This window comes from Megalops cyprinoides, chromosome 23, assembly GCF_013368585.1.
Source record: "Megalops cyprinoides isolate fMegCyp1 chromosome 23, fMegCyp1.pri, whole genome shotgun sequence".
Taxonomy (NCBI): domain Eukaryota; kingdom Metazoa; phylum Chordata; class Actinopteri; order Elopiformes; family Megalopidae; genus Megalops; species Megalops cyprinoides.
Window position 1 is genome coordinate 9,511,911 of NC_050605.1, and position 22,570 is coordinate 9,534,480.

The 22,570-nt window shown below is 40.9% G+C and overlaps 1 protein-coding gene across 1 annotated transcript; it reads left to right on the plus strand.

Annotated features, from left to right (window-relative positions):
• The first annotated feature begins 903 nt into the window (after window positions 1-903).
• LOC118770201 (protein lin-7 homolog A-like) lies at window positions 904-20,230 on the plus strand. Its single transcript, XM_036517732.1, has 5 exons — window positions 904-960; window positions 9,819-9,937; window positions 15,349-15,420; window positions 17,472-17,681; window positions 20,015-20,230. Exons 1-5 carry the CDS (start codon window positions 924-926, stop codon window positions 20,228-20,230), a joined length of 654 nt encoding a protein of 217 aa, XP_036373625.1. The 5' UTR covers window positions 904-923.
• Window positions 20,231-22,570: the final 2,340 nt, after the last annotated feature.

Here is a 22,570-nt window from a genome sequence, read left to right on the forward strand (position 1 = left end):
TTCAAAGCATTATCAAATAAACATACCATAAATGTATACTGTAATCTTTAACATGCTGATCATATTTTTTCTCTGTTGTACGCTAAATGCAAAACTGCAACTCTGCTTGCAATTTTAATATTCTGAAGTGACAGCACATCTGAAATTCATTCCTCCAGTGTCTTAAAGACAAGTTGCTTTCGCTTGAGGCCACCGCTAGACAATAAACACTGTTATGTTAAAATGACATAGGTGACTCTTTCCTCTGGGATAATACAGTAGAACTTGCTCTCACCAGAAGTCCACTGTGAATGAGCAACAATGACTTATATCTTCCCAGGGATATTTCCAGGCAGAGCTCTGACATGCAACTCCCATGAAAGTGAAATATATTTGATATGACATCTGGTGTCTTTTGGGAGAGAGGACTGGTCACGTATGAAACTTCTTGTAAGGTGAATCCCACAGGCAGAGAGTGGAAATGGTGGAGACAGTTTACGGCTCCTGATTGGGTTTTTTTTTTCTTCTTTTCAGTAAAATCCACGAACATGTGGATTTGCGTGTCAACTGTGCCTTAGTCATGTTTTAGTGCCATCGCTCGGGGCTGCTTACAAGAGCACAGGAGTGAGAAACTGCAGCGTTGATCACAAGCGGCGTGCTATCATACATGTCCTGTCGCAATACCCTGAAGTGAAAGCAATCGCTGGACTTGTAATATTCACACGTAAACCATGCAACGAGAAAAAAAAAAGTTATCCTTGACAGTAACTTTTTCCACTCCTCATTTGATCTGAAGGTAAAGACGTCCGATGTGACAGGAGGCCAGCGGGTAGGTAATCCCCGCTCCTTCTCAGCCACTCCCATTACAAGGCACGGGCGGCTTCGGGTGATGCTGCAGCGCAAAGGCTCTATCTCGCTCAGCAGCAGCAGCAGCAGCATCAGTGATGGCGACAGTGGTCCAACCGCTCACTCTGGATCGAGGTAAGATGCGAAGCGTTTACATTCCCACCCGACCCAAATCCTGTCGTTTGTACAGTCGCGTAGGACACGAATGAAGACACTGCAGGGCGATACGTTTTAAGGTTATGTGGCCGATTTTGCCAGTTTTCCCCTACACGTTGGGAGATATCGTTTTTGTGAATTAAAACCACTCAAGCGCGTGTAACAATTTGGTGCGTACGCAACCGTTGGCCGAAATTGTTTTAAATTTAACCACGTCACGTTAGCTACCTAGCTAACGTTAGCTTTTCGCCTCAAACAATGAGCTATGAATATGCTTTTCATTCTTTTTTGTGTAGCGTTGCCTTTCGTTTTATTTTCAGTTATGTAACGCGTAATAACATTGTCGTGTGCTGACATTCGTTGGTCATTTGGGACAGATTTAACTTGCCTTGTACTGGCTGCTAAAGACAGACTTCGAGTTGATTCTTATTTTTTCTGGAAAATTGACCATGAGGTCGTGTGTCGGTCGGAATCTGCAAACTTTTTTGACAACCTCAAACCGATGTCAAGGAACTGGTGATTTTTTTGTCGTTCTTCACACATTGGAGCTGAATGATTACCGTCAAAGTAACGCAACGGTTCAATTAGTTTGTATCTCATCAGCCAGTTTGCGAGTGGAATTGATCTAAGTCCATGGCGTTTCTCCGTGTGGTTACAGTACTCCGGCGTTCTTGGGTTTTGACAGTAGCACCATAGCTATATGATAGACTAGCACTAGTAGTCATACATTCCTTCTGTACATTCATAGTCCAAGGTAAGAGCAATTAAATTCATTTCAGTACCGTCTAAGAAAATATAATATTCGATCCCACTTCCCATGTTCGGCTACAGAGGTTCCAACCCACTTAAATTTCTCTGTCGACTACTCTGCCATATGTTCGTTTCTTGACACCTCTATATTGACAGCTATACTTGCTTCATACCAGTCTATCTGCTACTTCCACCATCAAAGAAACGCATGGCATTTGAATGGGTTGGTCTGAGTATAGAAAGACGATATCCATGCAGCAGATCTCCAAAATGTAGCATCTTTCCCCCGGAGGATTAGCATTTCTAGCATTTCTAGAACTGAGTTTACAAGAACAGCATCTCTTTTTGGAAAAAACAAATGCGTGTGGAATGGCGATTTCCATGAACTAGTAAGCCCCTTTCGTCTATCCTATAGCATGGAACGGAGAGAAACAACCGTTTACAGGGTTCTGGACAGCTCGGTGACGACTCAACACCCAAGCACCAAGGGCATGACTGAGCTTGGTTTTTTTTTTTTTTTAACCAATCCCTGTGGTGGTGACCTCCACATGTCAGTGTGTTTTATGTTAACCCATACACAATTCATGCCACTGCAACATCAGTGGATACCCTGTCTGGAGGTGATATTGCTGTAACTAACACTAGAAAATGACATGTATTAAGAGCAAAGTCAGGGGGAGTCTTCTATGGGCATGGACATGGTATTGCCTCACTTTCTTGCACAAATCCCTATCTTCCTTTCTCCTACGTAGGAGACGTGTGTGTTTGTATTCATGTGAGTATGAGTTTATGTATAAAAGTAGGTAGCCTAATTTCTTTAAATTATGAGGGGTAGCATCCATGGGCCAAATTTATGTGCGCAAGCTTTAAAGCTGAGGAATATTTGATTTCATAAACGGTGCCAGTTGCAAGTGATTCATTTAATACGGCATAAATTCAGGACATTAATGTGGTCAGTGGGTCCCTGGCCAGTGGGGGGACTTCAAGGTGAACTGAAAACAGTTATGAGGGAAAAAAACAAAAACAGAAATCTAACTATTCTGCTGCCATTATTTGGGAGGTAAATTAATAATCTGGTTAAATGGTTTCAGTTGTGTACCTATAGTATAATTTGTGTGGTGCAAGTTAAGAATACGATACATAGTTTTGCAGTTCTATAGGAGCTGTCATGCAAGGGATGGTAGACAGTCTGCTGTCTTCCGCACTCAAGGCCAGTTGTTTGAACTGAAAGTCTTGATCCAACCTCTGCTTCTTAGGGGAGAATGAAAGGTGATGCTTTCCCTGAGATCATAGATGTGAGTTCTTGTGGAGTTTTTGCGAAACCGGGTACCTTAAGGCTCTAACAATGTACAGTTTTGGCTCTGCTGCCAGGGGCATTTCTCTAAATTATTGACAGTTGTTCAGTCTGTCATACTTCTAATATGTCAAGTTGAGTATTCAATGACTTTTTAAAATTGGCACATTTGACTTTACAAAGCAGATCCATAATGCACATTAAGACAAAACCTTCTCCTTGGTTTTACTATTTTTTCTGAAGATCTTTATGTTCTCAGGCTCTGTAATTTTACTCATGGTTTATAATTTTATTTATTACACACTTTTTATATTTTGTCATATTTTAGGGGCACAGTGTAGAGCACTGCCAAGAGACACACTTTCTTAACTAGAGTTCAGAAATTACTCTTGGTGGCACTGTGGTACGGTACTGTTGGTGCATAATTTACAGCAATATTTACTATATACTGTAAATTGTCAACTGCAGGTATATAAAATGGTATATTGATCACCTATATATTTTGTTGTGTTATGTCAAGAAGTTATTAATGGAAAATGTGCAGCTTCATCTGAATGTAACAATAAAGAGGACCACAGATTCATTTGGGTAGACAATTACAGAAAACCTGTACGTTGGAAGTGGAGTATAACTTAAATTGATTGAAACTCAAGTGGAGTCTAAAATATTTTTCAGAGCAGGCTGGGAGAAATGGCAGAGGACGTACTTTTTACTTAGGTTGCTTTGAGAGATTGGATTTCCATACAGCTGCTGGGTGGGGGAGACGACTGGTTTACTTCAACAAACACACATTTTGTCAGGCAATTCCTTGGTATGTCATATTATTCCAAGATCAATATCAAAACATGCTAACTGGAGGTGATTAACTGGAGTAAATTTCCTTAACTGGTCATTCTCACAAAACAATGTAGAACCAACTACTATCTCTCTGTAATGCCATAGACCTAGCCAATACAGAATCACAGAGAAGAGCAGATGCGTGAGTCATTGACATTTGCAAGAAAAACTCAAGATTCTATTATTTTTCTAATGACATTATAAATTCAGGTGGTACTATTTCAAGTGATAGTTACTTTATGAAAGATTACACTGCTCTCAGATGTTAAAAACATAATTGCAGTTGCATTTTGACTTTTTTTTTTTAAACAAATCCCAATAATGCTTTACCCCTAACAATTAACATGCACATTTACACTTATCTGAGACCCATTTCCATTTTAGCAAATACACGATGTCCTGAATGTTGAGTAGTCCATTTACAGAAGTGGTATCCACAACAGCCAGCTCCACAACAGCCAAACAAATGAAAGAAAAATGAAACCAAACTCATTGCTTAAGTTTGTTTTTTCAAATTTGAGGAAGAATCTCTGGATCTTGGGCCCACATCCAGTCTATCCACATTTGTATTGCAGAGTGCTAGCATGTGGTTTGGAAATGTCATTCAGCCTGGTTTTGACAGCCCTGTCAGAAAGAGGAATAACAAACCAGAATTTCAATGGCAAGAGAGCTGGATGGCTGTCCATAATGCACTAATTAGATGTGAACGGCAAAGCAGTTTACCAGCTAATGTGTTAGTGGCAGGCCTTCTGCAGCTAATTAGTACACGTGAGGAAATGGCAGGATTAAATAGATGGCGTCTGTCTCTGTCCAACATGCATAACCCCGGCAGCAGCCATTAGCCATGATAATATTTTTTGTTTCTTTCATGATGAATGTTAATTAGTGCCAATTTTCCCCCTTTGTGATGGATGATGGACTGCGGTGAAGTAGAACATGCCACTCGTAGTGGAGAAGCCTGTCCTCCTTCAGACCATAATCTGAGTCTTTCATATTCGGGGTTCTAGATTATTCCCAGGTTTGTGGGTACAGTGCACAATGATAGCCCACCTTCTGGTCCAGGTTTGGTCCATCATTTGTCTTTCCAGTTTGGCACACTGCTGCACAAGATTAAAAATGGGATGACATCAATGTTAAGCTCTTTACACAAGTTTCCTGACATGTATAGAGTGGTAATTTGGAAAGAGCCAATGTTTTCATACTTTTGTTTGATAGAAACAAGTGTGCATGGCACAAAGGTGGCTAGGCTAGGCCTTTGCGTGACTTTGTCTTAGCCCACAAAATTATGGAGGAATTATGTTCAGCATAATGGATTGGACACTGTGACATTATACTCCTTTTGTTGTTTTTTTTTTTCTTCTTTTTTTAAATCTGAATAATGTGGTTGACCTTTTCTAATACTCCTGTGAAAACATGCTGTGGAGTGCGTCTAGTGGTTGTTTGCTGAATTCTGTCATAATTGTGCAGTCCATCTCAGGTCATCACAGATCTGAAGAGATTAAGTTAAAAATACCTCATTAAAATCCTTGCCTGATGATGGCAAAAATGGTTAAAGAACACCAGAGTTTCCTGTTCATTTGGACCTACCAAGCACTTATACATATACATTCTGAGGCCATTGACTTGGTGCATGCTTGCCCAACCATGGGGTTCCCCATTTTGTTTGTTTTGTTTACTTGGTTCAGGTGGTCAGAAACAAATGTTGTTAGATATGGTAAGATGTGTAGCTAACAAACCTAGGCTAAAATGGCTTCGTAACCTAACCCGCAGAACTGTGCCCTGTGTTAACATAGTTAATTTTAAAGCCAAATGGCTAACTAGATTGAGTATTAACTGAGGGAAAATACAGTAGGTGCTGTAACTATTTTTACATTACATTACATTATGTAATTTAACAGACACTGTTACCCAGAGTGACTTCCAAATAAGTGCATCACTATGCTAAGATAACCTATCTAGGCTGTCTTCCTAACCAGTAAGCTACATTAAACGTTATATAGAAAGAAATTCAATAGGGACACATTAAAGTAAAAGCACACATTGATTCATACAGCATCGAGAGAAATCCTGACCATAGGACCCCCATCATACAATTTTGAAGACCGAATCCTTGTGCATCCTGTGGGACTGCAGTCCAATGGTGCGTGTGCTACTGCTGCACACAGCAGTGGTTGATGTATACAGTATCATATTTTCAATAAAAAAGCCTCTTAATCATCTGGTCCATACAGTTTGCTTAGACCTTTCCTGATGGTATTTTTGTATATCAATATCAATTCTCAGCTTCCTTTTATCGTTTCCATCATTCCAAACATAGTACACAACATTACATCATTGTAAAATAACAGTGAAAAAAACTAATGAAACATACACTTTTCAGAAATATGCACATTTTTTATAGGGAGGTGATAAGTTAGGTCTTGTGAGATGATTTTGGCAAACAGAATGATGAGATTAAAGAGGGTTGGGATACCAAGCACAGGGGCACTGATCATCTGTAGTGGTAATTGTACCCTTTGGCAAGGTACTTAACCCAGAATTGCCTCAGTAAATATTCAGCTGCATAAATAGATAACATGTAAAAATTGTAACCCATGTAATTTACTCTGGATAAGAGCATCTATTAAATGAAGTAATGTAATGTAATGTAGTGTAATGTAATTCTTATTATAAAGTAGGCTTAAAGATGTTTGATTACAAAACAGCACATATGTACTACCAGTGTGCTAAATACATTAGTGTTGACCCAACATTGCGAAATGTGTTCAGAAGGTTGTAAACAACGCAGATGCTGCAGACATCTGGACTCTAGTCTGTGTGGGAGCAATCAGCTGGGGAGTTATCTCACAGCACGGAGGAGAACATGATTGACATTCCCTCAGTAAGTAATTTCTCAATCTGCGCTCTTCCTGTGAGGCAGTTCCTGAACCTTGTTGTAGTTTTCCAGACAGACCCCAGTCAGTGCTGAAGAGATCAGACTTGTGGATGCGTTTGAAACATGGCGCTGGCCTTAGGTGTTTGCCTGGAGCTGAAGCAATATCAAAGGGATGGAGGGATGTTGTCTTGAGAGAGAAGTGAAGTTAATCTTTCACTCATTTAGATCAGTGTGCAGGGTCAGGATTGTATTCTCTAACCATGGTAACGCTGTTTAGGGTACATTGTGGTCATGTTGTCAGTTGGTTCAATAAGCAGATTTTTTGGAATCCATATTACTGTATGTGCTTGTGATACCCCTGTGTCTCTGTGTGACTGATAGCCTTTGCTGAGCAGCACTAGAGCGCTAAAGCTGTTAGATCCACTTTGCCTTTGGATCATATCATCCAAGAACTCAGTAAGAGAACAAGCAGTAGCTGCTCTGCAGGGAGTCCAGATACACTCTCGTACTCTGGTGTGCACCCATCCATTCAAATGCCAAGAGGTAGCCTACCTCAAATGGCACCTTCATTTAGAAAGTTTAGGAATTTATAAGGAGCACAATGGGATTTCACTTATTTAAAAGGAAACCTTCTCAGGTTAGAAATTTAGCAGTATAATTTTAAATTTTAATGTGACAGAATTTCAAAATGTGCTGGAAGAAAAGTGGTTGGGGTTGTTTTACCACCTCAAGCTCAAAACTGCAGAGGAAAACACATTTTTTGTGAAGTGTATTCTGATAAATAGAGTACAATATAAAAGGCAGTGGTGCAAAACATGTAACAGACAGCAATATTATAGTTATTTCCTGTGTAGTGAGATAAGAAATCAGAAATGCTGTAGCTGAAATGTTAGGCAAGATAAAGATGTATGGTGATGGTTATAGTCGGTTATTATCAGTCACTTCTCCCTCTGTGTTAGTGATCCATCAAAAATCGACACAGATTGTATATTGTATTTAAGGAGCTTATTCAGCTAGATGCATGACACAAATCAGTTACTGTACAGGAAACTGTGAACAGGTTTTCCCAAAATATCAAATATTTTCCATTGGTTTAGATGTCTAATTTGGTAGGAAGTGGTATCTTCTATTTTGTCACTGTGTTTAAAAGCACAGAAATCCATTGGTTGGTGCTCAAATGAGTCTCACATCATTTACCAAGCATTCTCAGTGCCATTAGAGGGATGAATATACTTGATTACGTTGTGATGTCATTGGTGGCATGCTGAAAATTAAGCCTCACAGTTTGTGCTAACTTCTGTATTTAGTGGCATTTTCATCTTCCTTGTTTATAGATTTTAAAAGGCTGTTATGAAATCCAGTGAGGGATTGGATTAGTTGTGCTGGTTCAAGTTGAGGATTCCCCTGCTGTTCATTAATGCTATGCTCTGACTATAAAAGACCAGATGAGAAATCCTGGCAAATATTCTGATGTTTAAAGTGTGTCTTTGAAGAGATCAGTAATAGGCAGAGATGAATTTGATGAATTGGTACTAATGAGCACAAAAGGGAGAAAATGAGACCTGCCTGGACTCGTATCACCCTGACTGGCCCCTAATGGAAATTACACCCCCGTATAAACCAGCAAAATAGACCAGACAAATTGCTATCAGCTTGGAATGACAAATCGGATCAGATCGGAGCTGTGCATGAACAGTTCAAGATCAAATTAAAATGTGTTATATTATTTAAAACAAGTGAATATTTAAAATGAGGAGGGGAACTCATCCAGTTCTTTTACTTGCAGTACCAATCTAAGTAGGTATCTATTGGTGGCGGCCTCCTAAGGCCTGCGACTCTCTATCCCCTGTTGTCTGCCCTCATTAGTGGAGATGTGGAGTGGAAATGGGCCGTCTGGGTTAATTAATGGCCTGCGAAGATCACCCTGACAGCGCCCACTACTTAGCGGGGGTCACATGCCTATAACATACTCCATTTCCAGAGAACAGTGGCAGATCTACGATTGGTCTTAAGGGTTGCAACTCTGAGATCGTAAATCCACTGCAGCAATGTCTACAGTAAGAAGTGCGGAAAAATTATAGCAGAGCAGGACACCTATGTACCCTCATTTAAAAAAATGGGAAAGGCTAGTCTGTCTTCTATCCAGGAAAATTAGCAGTTTCTTCCCAAACCAAAAATCACCTACAGCTATCTAATTTCAATTTCTTATTTCTTTCTGTAAGCCTGTGTTCACTTAGAGCTTGTTGTTGTTCTCATATCCCACCTCACTGGTTTCGGCGACATTGGATCCTGTTGGAGCATGACCTGCTTAATTTTTCAGTCTCTCTAAACACAATGAGTGTGTTTACTCATCAGTGACGTTTTACAATAAGTGTGCATTGTTGAATATCAAGAAGGGAATGGCATTTCAACTCACTGCTGCGTGAGCTCTGGGTGCAGGCTTCCAAGTAATACATCAGCGTACCCACAAGGTAATGGTTTACCCTGGCAGATTAGAGCAGGTTTCCTTTCAAACGTTCTCATTAACAAATGAAAGAATCAGCTAAATTCTTCTCCCCCCTCTAAGTGGCTGATCCATTGATGGAATACATGTGCCTCTCTTTTTGTTCAGCCTGCCTGTATTTAATTTCCTCTACATGTCAGCTGGAGGCAGTGATTCATTCCTGACCTTCTCTGCTTTTTATTATTAAGGAGGTTGTAATCAGGGGTGTGGGGCTTGCTGTCCAGGTGTGTTTATGATGCTGCACTGACAGCCTTGGTTTGGATGGCAGTGGCTTTGTTTCAGAGCCACATGCCTGGTAGTCCCACGTTCACATGACAACTCCACCCTGGAAGCCTTTCTCTTTTCACAGATTACACCCCGGTTCTCCATGCCAAAAGGAACCGCCACGTAATTACTTTCTCTGCCCCGGGCCCAAAAGAGTCTGTTCCCTATTGCGCCCTCAATCGATTCGCTCCAACATTTTGGTCCTTCAGTGGGCTGTCCCATTATTGTGATTTAACGTTTTTTTTTTTCGTTATTGTCGCATATTATTTATTTTATTATTACTTTATTCCCTCTCTCTCTTGCTCTCTCCACAGATGTGGCCAGGGCGATCGAGCTGCTGGAGAAGCTGCTGGAGTCAGGGGACGTCCCCGGCCACAAGCTGCTGTCCCTGAAGAAGGTCCTGCAGAGCGAATTCTGCACAGCCATCCGAGAGGTGCGTGTCCCTGCTCCTCCCTCTGTTTCTGTGGGAGTCTGATGTCCAGGTTAATGATAGCGGGAGACTGAGACTCTGAGCACACAGGAGGCTTAGTGTGGTACCCTTATTTGCAGTTAGATTACTTTCGCATGGACTGGGGAATTACACTGGTCGTGGATCAGGAGTATGGAAGAAGGAGGTGAATATGAATGCGTGCTAAGTCTTTGGTCTAGTGGCTGACTCTTAGGTCATCTGAAAATTTAACGAAAAATTTTACTTCCTGCTTGAGTTGTTCATTACAGCACTTCGGTGAGTGTGAAGCTTCCTTTGCTGGCTGCCGTTTCAAAGAAGTAAAGAGCAACAATTTAATCAGGGGTGTGGAGCTTAGTTGTCATTGACTGCCAACCAGCGTTGGGTTTCCTGTCAATTATGTCCTCCTGTGAGCTACCACTTGATCGCTCAGCGGATGGCTTTCCCCCTTGGTGGTCTGCCTTTATAAAGACAGGAGACTGTCCATTGCAGAGACCGGGGTGTGAAGGCAATGGCAATTATGCCAGTCGTTATGGGATTGATTGCTGGAACAGGCCGGGGTGGCACACTGTACCACAGCTGTGTTATCACTCCACGATCTCCATGCTCATGTCGTTGCTGGAGATGGGTTATTTAACACAGCATCCTTGCATTCAAGCTCTTGGCAGGGGTAAAAAGACTTTTTTGGTTCACTTATTTTGTTTACCTTTTCAAGGTAGTTTACTAGAAGTGTTCTGAAACAGGAGGGCAGGGGCGTGGAATTGTGCAGACGGCGTTGTGCTTTTAGCAATACTTGAAAGCTAGAAGAAGTAATGGTATGAGGTAAGAGGCATTTAAAGTTCTGAAACATGCTGTCATCCACCAATTCCTCCGCTCCCCTTAGCGTCTAACAATCTGGTGAAATTGGAATGTAAAATATAATATTTTCTTTTTAAAATGCCATTAGTCTTTATTATTCATTAATTGTTACTCCTTGTCAGCTAAATCAGCATTAACAAGTAACTGAATGTCGGGACATTTTTTGACATTTGTCATGCGTCTCAGCATTCGTTTCAAGCACCATGGTGTGGTTATATCACTGTTGGCTTCCCGTAGGGACCATTTCACCTTCACATGAATTGTCTTCTACCGCATCTCATCTGGTTCATCCAATGCATAATAATGTCAGCAAACATCCACTCAGATACTTCCATGTGAGACACAGAGGGTCTCTCACTGTTGAGGCTCATTTCTTGACGTGCAATTACCTTTGGGGGTGTAATCATCATCATTCTAATCACTGTTGCTTCATAGCTCTGATTTGCTAGTGGATTAGTTTTAGGGTTCAAAGACAGGGCAAGGTTAAAATAATTTATTTGTACATTCATTTATTGTACAAGGTGTGGATTAAATTATGATTCATTTTATTAATAAAGGCCACCAACTGAGATATTAGAATTTGCTGAACACTATTTCCTCCCTGCTGTGATGTGTGTGCTTACGTCATGTGCTGATATGTACACGTAGTATCACAGTAACCAGTCTCACGTACAAAATCTAGGATCCAGAAAATACAGACTCAACAGTATTTCCACATAAGCAAACTAAGAATAATTTTTTTCTGACTGAAATCCACTCATGCAGTATCGAGACAATTTACAGTAAATCTGTCAAGTTACATTTGACGGGTGAATTTCTTTTTAAAGTGACCAGTGGAGGGGAGGTACGCCAACTAAGCTTCAAGACAACACCAAAATTGAATCTGTCAGCGACAGCGATGTTTCACTGAACTGTGAGAATGAATGTGAATGGGTCATCAGGCTCAATCAGCTGGTTAAAAAGAGAATGACTGGTATTTCTAATCAGCTATGAGTGAGACGGGGCTAATTCAGAGTCAGTTTCCATCATCTGTTAGTCTCAGCTCACATTAGCACACAGGGCTTTTTCCATGAAAAATGGTCAGATACTACTCATACTATGTCAAATTGCAAAAATTACAATAATCATTTGATATGCAGTTTTAAATGGAGCTTCAAATTAAATTAAGCACACGTCTCCTGCAATAAAATGGTGTTTCTTAAGGGAACTGTCAGTCATACTCTGAAAATGTGTTCACAACAGATTACCTTACAGTTATTTAACTGCAGTCTGACATTTATTTGAACTTTATTTTAAAGAGTAAAATATTTGAAAATGAACCCCAGGGAAAGCATTTTGTCAGGTGAACCAAATGCACCAAGTTGGCATCCTTTGCCTGAAAGCATTAGTCCAACCAAACACTTTTCTCATTAAAAAAAATTGTACCTGTCTTTCAGATATTTATTTTTAAATTTTAATAGTGTGTGTTGATGGATGCACAGAAATTAGTCCAAGCTGAAGTGGGACTATGCACTTGCAGAATGTGATGTTGCTTCATCAAGATGACCTTGTGTAATATATGCAATCTGCTCTTGCATTGTATGTTAGAATAATGACACTACCATTGCACCCCCCCCCCCCCCCCCCTTCAGGACTCACAGAAACAAGAAGCTGCGGCTACATACGCCATATTACATAGCTTCCAGGCAGGTTTTTTTCACCAACCTCACCAACTGTACCACCGCCTTACAGCCCAGTGACTGCAGATACAGAGCAGTGTCTCTCAGGCATTTAAAACGGATCCCGATTAGTGGAAACCCTCCTCCATGAATATGCAGCAGACTGGAGAGAGAATTGTCTAAGGGCTAGAGAGAGGCATTAACTCTTTGTGGAGTGCACAGGAGCAGGGCAGAGCAGGAGAAACCGTAGGGCCGCTGCCCTTCTCAGGGCTCAAAGAGCAGAGCTGCTCTGACCACAGTGCCCCCAATTCTGGGCAGTGGCAGCATCCACAAGCCTTCAGTTCACACAGGCACCTGCCCACCTGACCTGGCCACTCGTTGTGTAGCTGGGACCAGGTCAGGTAACATCTGAATTGTTAATGGTTTGGAGTTGAACAGATATGCACCTCTGTGTCAATGACATGTGTTACAAATCTAGACCTCCCAAAACACCAATGTGAACTGTGTATTGTATGCTGTTTTGCAGGTTTATGGTAATTCATCTGCCAAGTAAAAATCTCATTGGATGGTGCAACAAGCAAATAATTCCAAAGGGAAAGTATGTCATGGCCGTATCTAGCACACATAAGTCAACCTTATAGGTCCTACTGAGTTGTGCTGTTACTCCTATAATCAATTTAGTAATTTCCTCGAGTTTGAGTCTTGAGCACTTTTTCATGAATATGTCGATGAATACCTGTCATATCCTACTTGGCTTTTTCCAAAAAACTTTGAATCAGGTTCATGCTGTGATCAAATGTTCATGCTCAAAGATTTAAAAGATTTAAATGACCATGTTAAAAGATTTCAAAGACTTGTTGTTTTCAGGGAATAGGCCTACATTTTCAAGGAACAGCTTTCAAAAGAACATGAGATTTTTTTGTTATTCATTCATACTGCTTATAAAAATAAAAAGAAATCAAAATGGATCTCAAGGTGACTGCATGAGAGATCACGCAGAAAAATATACATTTCATTTTCAGGACATACCCGTATATTGGCTTCCTTCTGAGCTTCTGGGGACATGCAATAATTCAGGAAGTACATTATTCATAAATGAAGAATTGTACTTGATCATTGAGGTCACTACCAGTTGTGTTCCTTTGAAAATAAGAGTGGAGAGCTCATGAATAAAAATCCCTGTGCTATCAAACGATGGTACTGAAAGTACTTTTCTTGATTCATTGCTCTGACAAACAAAACCAATGTTTTCTTTTTTTTTAAGTCTCCATGGATGGATTGTTGAATTATTCAGTAGTGAGATAAAAACATTTTACATTCCCCCCCCCCCCAGTAGACTTTTGTGTTTATTATTGAGATGTTAGACAGAAAAAATTATACCTTTTTAATGTTTTTCATTTATATTACATATTCACTTATCCGAACCGATGGCAACTTTTCTGCAAAATCTGTTCATTTCACATGAACAAAGCTTATTGAAGTCTGATAGGGTTTGTTCTGCCTGTTTCAAAAATGACATGCATATAGATGCAGAACAGAACTTGTACTGGAGCCAGTTTTTAGGTTACCCCTGAGCAGGATAATTAACCTGAATTCCTTCAGTCAGTATCAGATTGTGAAACTACTTCCTTAGCAGGCAGCCTAATCCTAGGCACCTGATATATCTGATAGATAGCTAGTATTTTTAAACCTTACTGTTATTTGAGGATGTGACAAATATTCTCACAGTGGGGCTAGACAGTTTTTGCTCTGTACTCAAGGTAAGATCAAAAATGGTGACTGAGACTGCCATTAAAAGCAAAAAGTAATAACAGATATCAGCTTTGTGATGTAAAACCAAGAGTGAAGTCCGCTGACCAGTCAGCCTCCTTTGGTGTCAGAAATTCTCCTGTAGCCAGGAACCCTTAGTGGATCAGAATTACATTGAATTACCTAAGTGGACAGACCCCCCCCTCATGTGAGATGGTAAGTCTACACTATTATAATGTGCATTTTCAGAAAAGCTGGCCAGCCCCGAGTTATAAAACGGAGTTTTGGATTAATGATCAAAGGGCTACTCTTCCTCAGCTCAACTCTGCATGCCATCCAATAATTAGGTCTATATTGCGAAATGTATGAACAGCATTCACTAAGGGCCGTAGCCGCTTCATACTCCACAAACCACAAAAACATGTAACCTGTCTGTACTGTTTGTATGCATTATTTTTGAGAGATCTACAGCGCTTACTCACATGAAGGAAAAACTTCATTGAGCAGCTCCTCTGAAAATACAATTGGTGATAATTGCACCAATTCAATAAAATATTACTGTTGTTAACATACGCCCTGCCAATATTATTCTCGTGATGGATGCTTGTATCTCACCGTTTAGTTTACAAATGGTGTAATTTGAAGCACTGCTAATAGAAAGCCAGTGCTGGCTCTGCAGAAATCTTGTGGCTTCCTTCCCCTTCATTATTGTATTATTCCTGTGTGTGCAGGAAGCTCACTGTGGTGTTTGCTCTTTGGAATGTAGCAACGGCTCTGTGGGTTTTGTGTTGTTGTGTGTTGCCAGGCACTACCGCTACTATATCGATTTACAGCCCCCGTCACCCCCCCACTCCCCCCACCCCTCCACCTCACTATGAGTAGACTGCCAGCCAGTTTAGCTCTGCTTACCTCTGCTTATCCATTTTAACAGCACAGATTTTACTTTTTCAGTTTTTCTGTCATCTCGCTCTACTAACGTTATTAATAAGGGCTGTAGCTCGTGGGGAGTATTAGTAGTGTGGTCTTTAGTGGGTGGAGCGTTACAGTTACTAATGCATTAAAAATGCATTAAAATTTCAGCTTCAAAGTATCCATACCCCTATTCTCTCCCCCCTTCTGTCTCCATCCCCTTAGGTGTATCAGTACATGCATGAAACCATTACAGTGAATGGCTGTGCGGAATACCAGGCTCGGGCCACAGCTAAGGTAAGTCCTGTACTCCCTCTCATGCTCCCTTTTTCTGTGTGTGTGTGTGTGTGTGTGTGTGTGTGTGTGTGTGTGTGTGTGTGCGTGTGTGTGTGTGTCTGTGGTTCAGAGGTATGGAATGCACAGTGTAACACACTGAAGCAGTATGGACAGTTCTTTAAAAAACTCATAATAAGATAAGTGAAGCTGGCTTGAAGTTGTTATGGGAGTGTGTGTACTGATATGTTGATATGTGTATGTTAAACCACATATTTTCCCTTTTAATGCTCATGGTTGTGTTTGTTTTAGAATCCCTACTCATATGGATTCTATTTTAGGTGGTTCTGGGGAATTTTAAGATCATCTTCAGAAGAGGATAGGCAAATCCCAGCCCACTGAAGTCCAGCCACTGATACTGCATCTGTGTTTTTTTTTTTTATTCAGTGTTGACAGGTGTGAGGAGGCTGCAGTCTGGCTGATAAAAACCAGCGTCAGATGCTCACCTGCATGCACTTCAAAAGCAGCACAGGCACCCTGTCAATGCTCTCAGCATCACTACCAGCATCCCTGCAAACAATATCACAGTGCATAGCCCTGCTACCCATAAATGCATCCACGTGTTGTAATAGTTAGAAATTATGAGGAACAAGAAATTGTTCTGATATGAGGTAATGCAGGATAAACATGAAAAGCAGAGTTTCTTAATGGCCGAGGGAGCGTTGTAGCCAAAGTACTACTGTTTGTAAAAGAAGCATTGGCCATTGATTAAGAAAGATTGGGAAAGTTTATCAGATTTTGAAAATCCCAATATGTTCATTGAATCATTAAGTTCACAAGGGCAGAACATAGGGTGCTGAGTCAGCTGTTTGTGGCAATCAACAGAAGTCTAAGTTTTTTGTATTCTTTATGCAAAGGCTATTATTGCCTAGAAACTTTTGAAAGTTGATGTCTTTACAAAATAGTTCAAACGTAACCATCAGCGTGAGAGCAGTTGACACAGAGCAAAGATTGTGTGTGATCAGGTCCCCAGGGGAGTGACTTAAATCGATAGCAGTGTCAGATGAGACAGCATGCTACTTTTAAAACTCGTTCCTGCTCGTTCCTCCCTCTCCTGCAGAACTCATTACTGAGCTGTTCTGGGATCAGCCTCGTGCACACTCTGTTCTTAAGTGCAGTTCAAGTGAACCAAATGACTGGGACTTGAATTCTCTTCACTCTGTCCCTTATGTTTAGTTTATCATTTAACACCATTTGTATTGTGTATTTTGCAGAGTTATTGGCTAGTATGTGTTTAATGGATATGACTGAATGAATGGACCAGATGAAATTCACAGATCCACCAATCAGATGTTGTTGACAGTTTCTCAAAGTACTTCCTGTTTGTTCCTTCCTTTCCATTCACATTTTATAGCTGAAGAAATTATGAAAAGCACTTTCAGCTTGAAGAGGACATCAAGTTTCAGAAGTTTCTAGGCAATAAAAGCATTTGACATGGACCTACTGTACCACACACATGCTTTTGTTCCTTATTTAAAGAAAATTACAACATTCTTATGAAAGTTGAGGTGTCCTGTTGTTCAGAGAAGGTTGTGTTCTGCATGTGAAACATAGAGCCATGTGGCCCTCCTGGCCTTATGGTTTTAGTGAGAAAGAAAGAAGTTTAAATCTGTGACAGTGGTATTTAACTTGCTTGATAATGAGGCAGGAAGGCAGGAGCCTGTGATATTTCTCTGGATCAGTGGGTATATTGTATTGTTCCTCCTTTCTGTGCACTAATGAGCTCTAACTTCAATTTCAAAAGGCAGGTGGTAGAGTGGCAGCATTGGAAATGAAATGAATGTGCACCTTGTTGGATTTACCGAGCATGTCCGCCTCTTGGAGAAGTCCCCACAGAGCGCGAGGTCTAAATTGATCTCAAGCTGCGACAGAGCTTGGACATCTCAACTGAAGCCCTGGCCCAGAATCCACAGCAATGCCTACTGGGAATCTGACTGCAAATCACACCGGGCAGCCAGAAGTTCCTGCCCAGTGCAAAGGCCTCTTGCCCTAACTCTGCGGGTCTCCCTTTGCAGGCCACAGTAGCAGCGTTCGCAGCCAGCGAAGGTCACTCCCACCCACGGGTGGTGGAGCTGCCAAAGACAGAGGAGGGGCTGGGCTTCAATGTGATGGGCGGCAAGGAACAGAACTCTCCTATCTACATCTCGCGCATCATTCCTGGGGGCGTGGCTGAGAGGCACGGTGGCCTGAAGAGGGGGGACCAGCTCCTGTCTGTCAACGGGGTGGTAGGTCCACTGAGTGGCACAATGCCTAGGAACAAAAAAGCTGATGTTAGGTCTTGCTGTTGTTTGTTTGAGCAAACTGCTTACCCCGAATCACCTCATGTTCAGTTCATGATCAGGTTTAGAAATGAACACAATTTTATATTGCATTACAGTCAATTAGCAGACGCTCTTATCTAGAGCGATTTACATAGGTTATGATTTCATATGTCATCCAATTGTACAACTTGATATTTACTGAGGCATTTGTGGGTTAAGTACCTTGCCTAAGGGTACAGCAACAGTGTCCCTGCAGGGCATTGAACCAGCAACCTTTTGGTTATGAGCCCTGCTCCTCACCATTATGCTGCGCTGCTGCGCCAGTAGTGGTAGTAGCGTAGTATAGTGGTACATTTTACATAGTGTCTTTACATTTTATCTAAAGACATCTGCATTGGCATGGATTAAAAGTATAATCTGTGTATGTTTCAGTTACTCAGCTCTGACAGATGCCTGTCATTGCCCAATAGGCAAAAGGAACACTGACACAAAAGCATGACCATCTCCAGCAGTACATCTTGTCACTTACAATGAAGGCTGCCCTTGAGAAAGTTCCGGCTTCAAAAACTTTTCAAAAGTCTTCACACAGATTTTCTGCAAATCAAAGTTCAGCCAAAGAAAAATAAAAAAAAATGCTTTCATGTGACTTCCCTGGCAATGAACCAGACAAAAGAGAAGACATAGCTTTTTAATGAATATGCCAAAGTTTGTTCAGACTCCTTTGAGATATTGCCTTTAATCACTGTTGATCAAACCCAAGCACAGACGGTTTGGACTGAGTCAGTGTAGCAATGTGTTGTAGAATGGCTTGAAGTAGAAGCTGAAGATCCTTTTTATGCTGAGAGAGAGTGACATGTTCAGTTTTAACATTGTTCTGAATGAATTTCAACTTTGCAAGGTGATGAAAATGACAAGGTTAGAATTTCACAAAACGCAGTGTTTTCAAACATTCACCATGTCACCACTAGGAAGCACTCCAAACTTCACAGGGGCTGGAACTTCTACTTCTTCCTCAGCCCATTTTTAATGCTGTTCATTAACATCACACAAGTAAAATTAAGGATTTGTTTGTTTATACTTAATTTTATCTTAATTATTCAGTTTACCAAAGCAAATCAAATTTGTACATCGAACAGCAAGCTTCACAAATGATTCATTTTGTTTTGCTGGCTTTCCAAATTGTCAAGTATTTCATTAATGTGGATTTCAGAGGAAGTTCTAATTATGCCAAATATTCAATTTCCTGCTGAGCTTAGCAGACATGTCAGGCTAAATCGGCCTTTCCTGCCAAATATAATCGCACGCCTTTTTAACCTCATTAGTGTGTAGATAGAGGTTAAAGTATTACATAACTGCTATTTAACTGTTATAACTTGAAGAATGTCCTATCAGACGGTAATGATAAATGTCAGTTCAGCCAGGCAGAATGGATACAGGATGTATTCATTTTTTCCCCACCGTTAATTTGTTCGATTAAGGGTTTGAGTTTCCATTAAGGGAATATTTAAGACACCCATCTGGAAGATAAGTGTAATCATTTAGTTTTTACTGTTTGGGCATGTGAATTTAAAGCATTAGTACAAGTCCTCTCTAAGATTCTTTGAGTGGGCATTAATTATGTCTTTTTTGTTCTGAAAAATACTGTTCCATACATAAGAAGTAGCAGCATGCCACACTGGTAATGATCAGGGCTCGCAACCCAAAGGTCGCCAGTTGAATAGGGTTGTCAGGTGGGACGCTGCTATTTTTCCCTTTGGTTAAGGCACTAACCTGAATCTCCTCCATAATAATAGTGAAATATCCAGAATAGATGACATGAAAAAATTGAAAACGTCAGTTGCTCTAAATAAGAGCATCTACTAAGCAAAAGTAATGTTAGTAATAGAATCACAGATACATGGAAAATATTTGAAATCACTGTTATCAGTTGTGACACATACAACAGAGAACTTCACATGGAATGGATTTCTAAGTCATGGCAGCCAGGTCCTTATCGATTTTCATTGAAGTTGACTGATTTGTCATACCCATTTTAACCCATTTAGTTTGTTGTTACAATGTTACAGAAACATTGTGAGGATGCTGAAGTGCAGCCATAGTAGGGCTGCTCTGTGAAAAATGAACGTAATTATCATTTAATGTGTAGAAATGCGCATCTGAAAATAAGTCCCCTGGAAAGTGCTTGGTCAGATGTGACCATGAACACAAGCGCTTGGCATGACCAGTCAAATGGCTTCCACGGTTTATGCAATATGCAAGTGTTAGCTAAGACTAAAGCTCTGTGTGTGTGTCCCCAGAGCGTGGAAGGGGAGCACCACGAGAAGGCGGTGGAGCTGCTGAAGGCGGCCAAGGACAGCGTGAAGCTGGTGGTGCGCTACACGCCCAAGGTGCTGGAGGAGATGGAGGCGCGCTTCGAGAAGCTCCGCACGGCCCGGCGCCGGCAGCAGCAGCAGCTCCTCATGCAGCAGCAGCAGCAGCAGAACCTGTCGGCCCAGCAGAACCACATGTCGTAGGTGAGGTGCTTCATTGCTTTCAGGCTCTTGGGGGGAGGTGGGGGGCGATGGGGACCAAGAGGCCACGAGCCTCCCACATCTCTAGCCAGGCTGACCTGACATTAGGGGTCTAAACCTGGCTGTCTGGGGAGCTTCACACTGCCCTGAATCCCTGTTCAAAGCCATCCTGCTGGGCCTTGCATTTGCCAAAGCCAAGCAGTTGTAAAGTTTATTGCAGGTTTCCAGCCAAACACCTAACGGTAATTGCCGAACTGTATCCAATAGTTTGCTCTGCAATGGTACTTGAGCAATTACTGTTGATCGGTGAGAACAGATGTTGTTCTGAGCCAGAGTTTTTATTATGCAAGGAAAGTAAATTGGCTAAGTGAGGACTCGGCAGAATCCCCAGCACTGTATGGAGGTGTTGATGTTAAGATAAACTGGAAAGGCCTCAGACACCAAATTAAAAGCTAACAAAATTTAGCTCCCAAATTCTTCATCTTATTACTGCAAGAAAACTCATCAGAGTTATGTGGGAATTAACAGAGGAGTTAAAGTCCAAGTTTCAGGAACCTTTCCAAGGTTGATACCCATTATAATAGCAGCAACACATAACCCATAATTTGACAGTTATACTGTATGCGATTTTAAAATGTTTTAGAAAAAAATGGTCATTTATACATTTATCTGATGGACAGGTCATCATGGCAGTACTTTCACATGCCTTACAATATTAGGTCTGGTCCTACATGCAGTAAGATTCTGTCTTTTACAATCCTATAAGGTGCCTGTCTGCCAGCACAGCGATAAAAAGGAAAATATGAAATCTGATTTGCATGGTATTCTTGTATGAAGATTGAACTTCGGGTCTCTTTAGAAAATTGCTGAGGTATTTTTTGGTCCTCTTAGTTTCCCTTGTATGGCCATGCGTATACCATCAGAATGTTTAGCATAGTGCAGTAATCACACCTGGTATAGATACCACTCTCACACATTTATATATTGAAGGTGTTAGTACCCTCTGTCTTTTAGGATTCTTGGTGCCACCTCCTGTTTATGACAAAACCCCTTGCAGGAGACCATCTTTGCATAATCAAAAGGGATTTTGTTGCGGTGCAGTGGTGTGTAGGGAAGCATTAAGCAGGGACTGAGCCAGGATCATCCTGTATCAGAGGCGTGCTGTCAGCTGTGTACAGCTGGGGTCGTCAAGCCAGGGCTGGCCAAGCAACACACACAGCCTCACTGAAAGCCATCAAATCATCCACATCCTAAAATCCAACTGACTGTCGTACACAAAATACAGAGGGGCTCAACTATTAGCCTCTGTGGTCTGGTCCCAGCAGTACCTGGAATGATAGTATTTAATAAGGAAGGATCTGAGGAGGATCAAATGTCATTGATTTGCTGGTTTGGCTGAAGTTATCAAACCCCCAAATTGTCATGTTTGAAACATGCCCTGTGTTTAAGGGGATGGAGAGGTAGAGGAATGTGCATGTTGTGATTGTTAAAATCTGTTAAACATTAAAATCTGCAGAAATTATGGCTGTGGTCAGTTGTAATTTTCTCTTTACATGCAATTAATTAGTTAATTAGTTAGCTATATTGATAATTATACTGGCAGTTATATAAACTTGCCCCTGGGGATTGAGGCCCGGCATCTCTGAAAAGCTTTGTATTGCATGTTTTGAAAAGGGAATTTGTAACAAATAAAATTGAATTGGATAGAAGTATATCAGATGCTGGTTGAAGGCTGTAGCACTAAGCCCATGGCAATGTGGAATATCTGCAGCATTGCTCTCAGCTTTTGTTCTTTTTCCTCTCTCCTGCAGTTTATTCAACAAGAAGAAAAAGTAGAAGAAGCAGAACAATGCATCTCTGTCTGCAGAGGATTCAGTAGATACCGTCAAACAGAAGAGAGTAAAGTTGTCATTTTTTGCTGCCTCGTCAACTTCTGCTACCATTGCAATACAATATCTATAACTGACTCCTGATATTGTAGAACAATAAAACTATAATGAAGTATAACCCTGATGTCCAAACAATCAGGTATTGCTGTGTGTAGACATTATTTTTTTTTCCTGGTAGCACAAGTTGAGGGTTAGCTGTAAATGATGTTATTCTCAGTTTCACTACGAATAGGCTCACCTTGTGTGTATTACCTGTAGTTTTACAGTTGTGATAGGAAAACCTGACAATGTGTATTCTAAAATGTGTACAATGGTGCTTTTATCAACAGATGCAGATCCTCACTGAAAAGTATCTGTTTTGACTCTCAAGTGAAGGATTTTAGCCCTTCTCATCAAACCTTCATAGATTGTGATATTTCTTTTTTCTGTTTCTGAGTAACCAAATGTGTCCACG

Coding starts and splice junctions, on each gene's coding strand:
- LOC118770201 (XM_036517732.1), top strand. CDS start 924: ATGGCGACAGTGGTCCAACCGCTCACTCTGGATCGAG. Junction 961..9,818: donor ACCGCTCACTCTGGATCGAG/GTAAGATGCGAA, acceptor CTCTCTCCACAG/ATGTGGCCAGGGCGATCGAG. Junction 9,938..15,348: donor TCTGCACAGCCATCCGAGAG/GTGCGTGTCCCT, acceptor CCATCCCCTTAG/GTGTATCAGTACATGCATGA.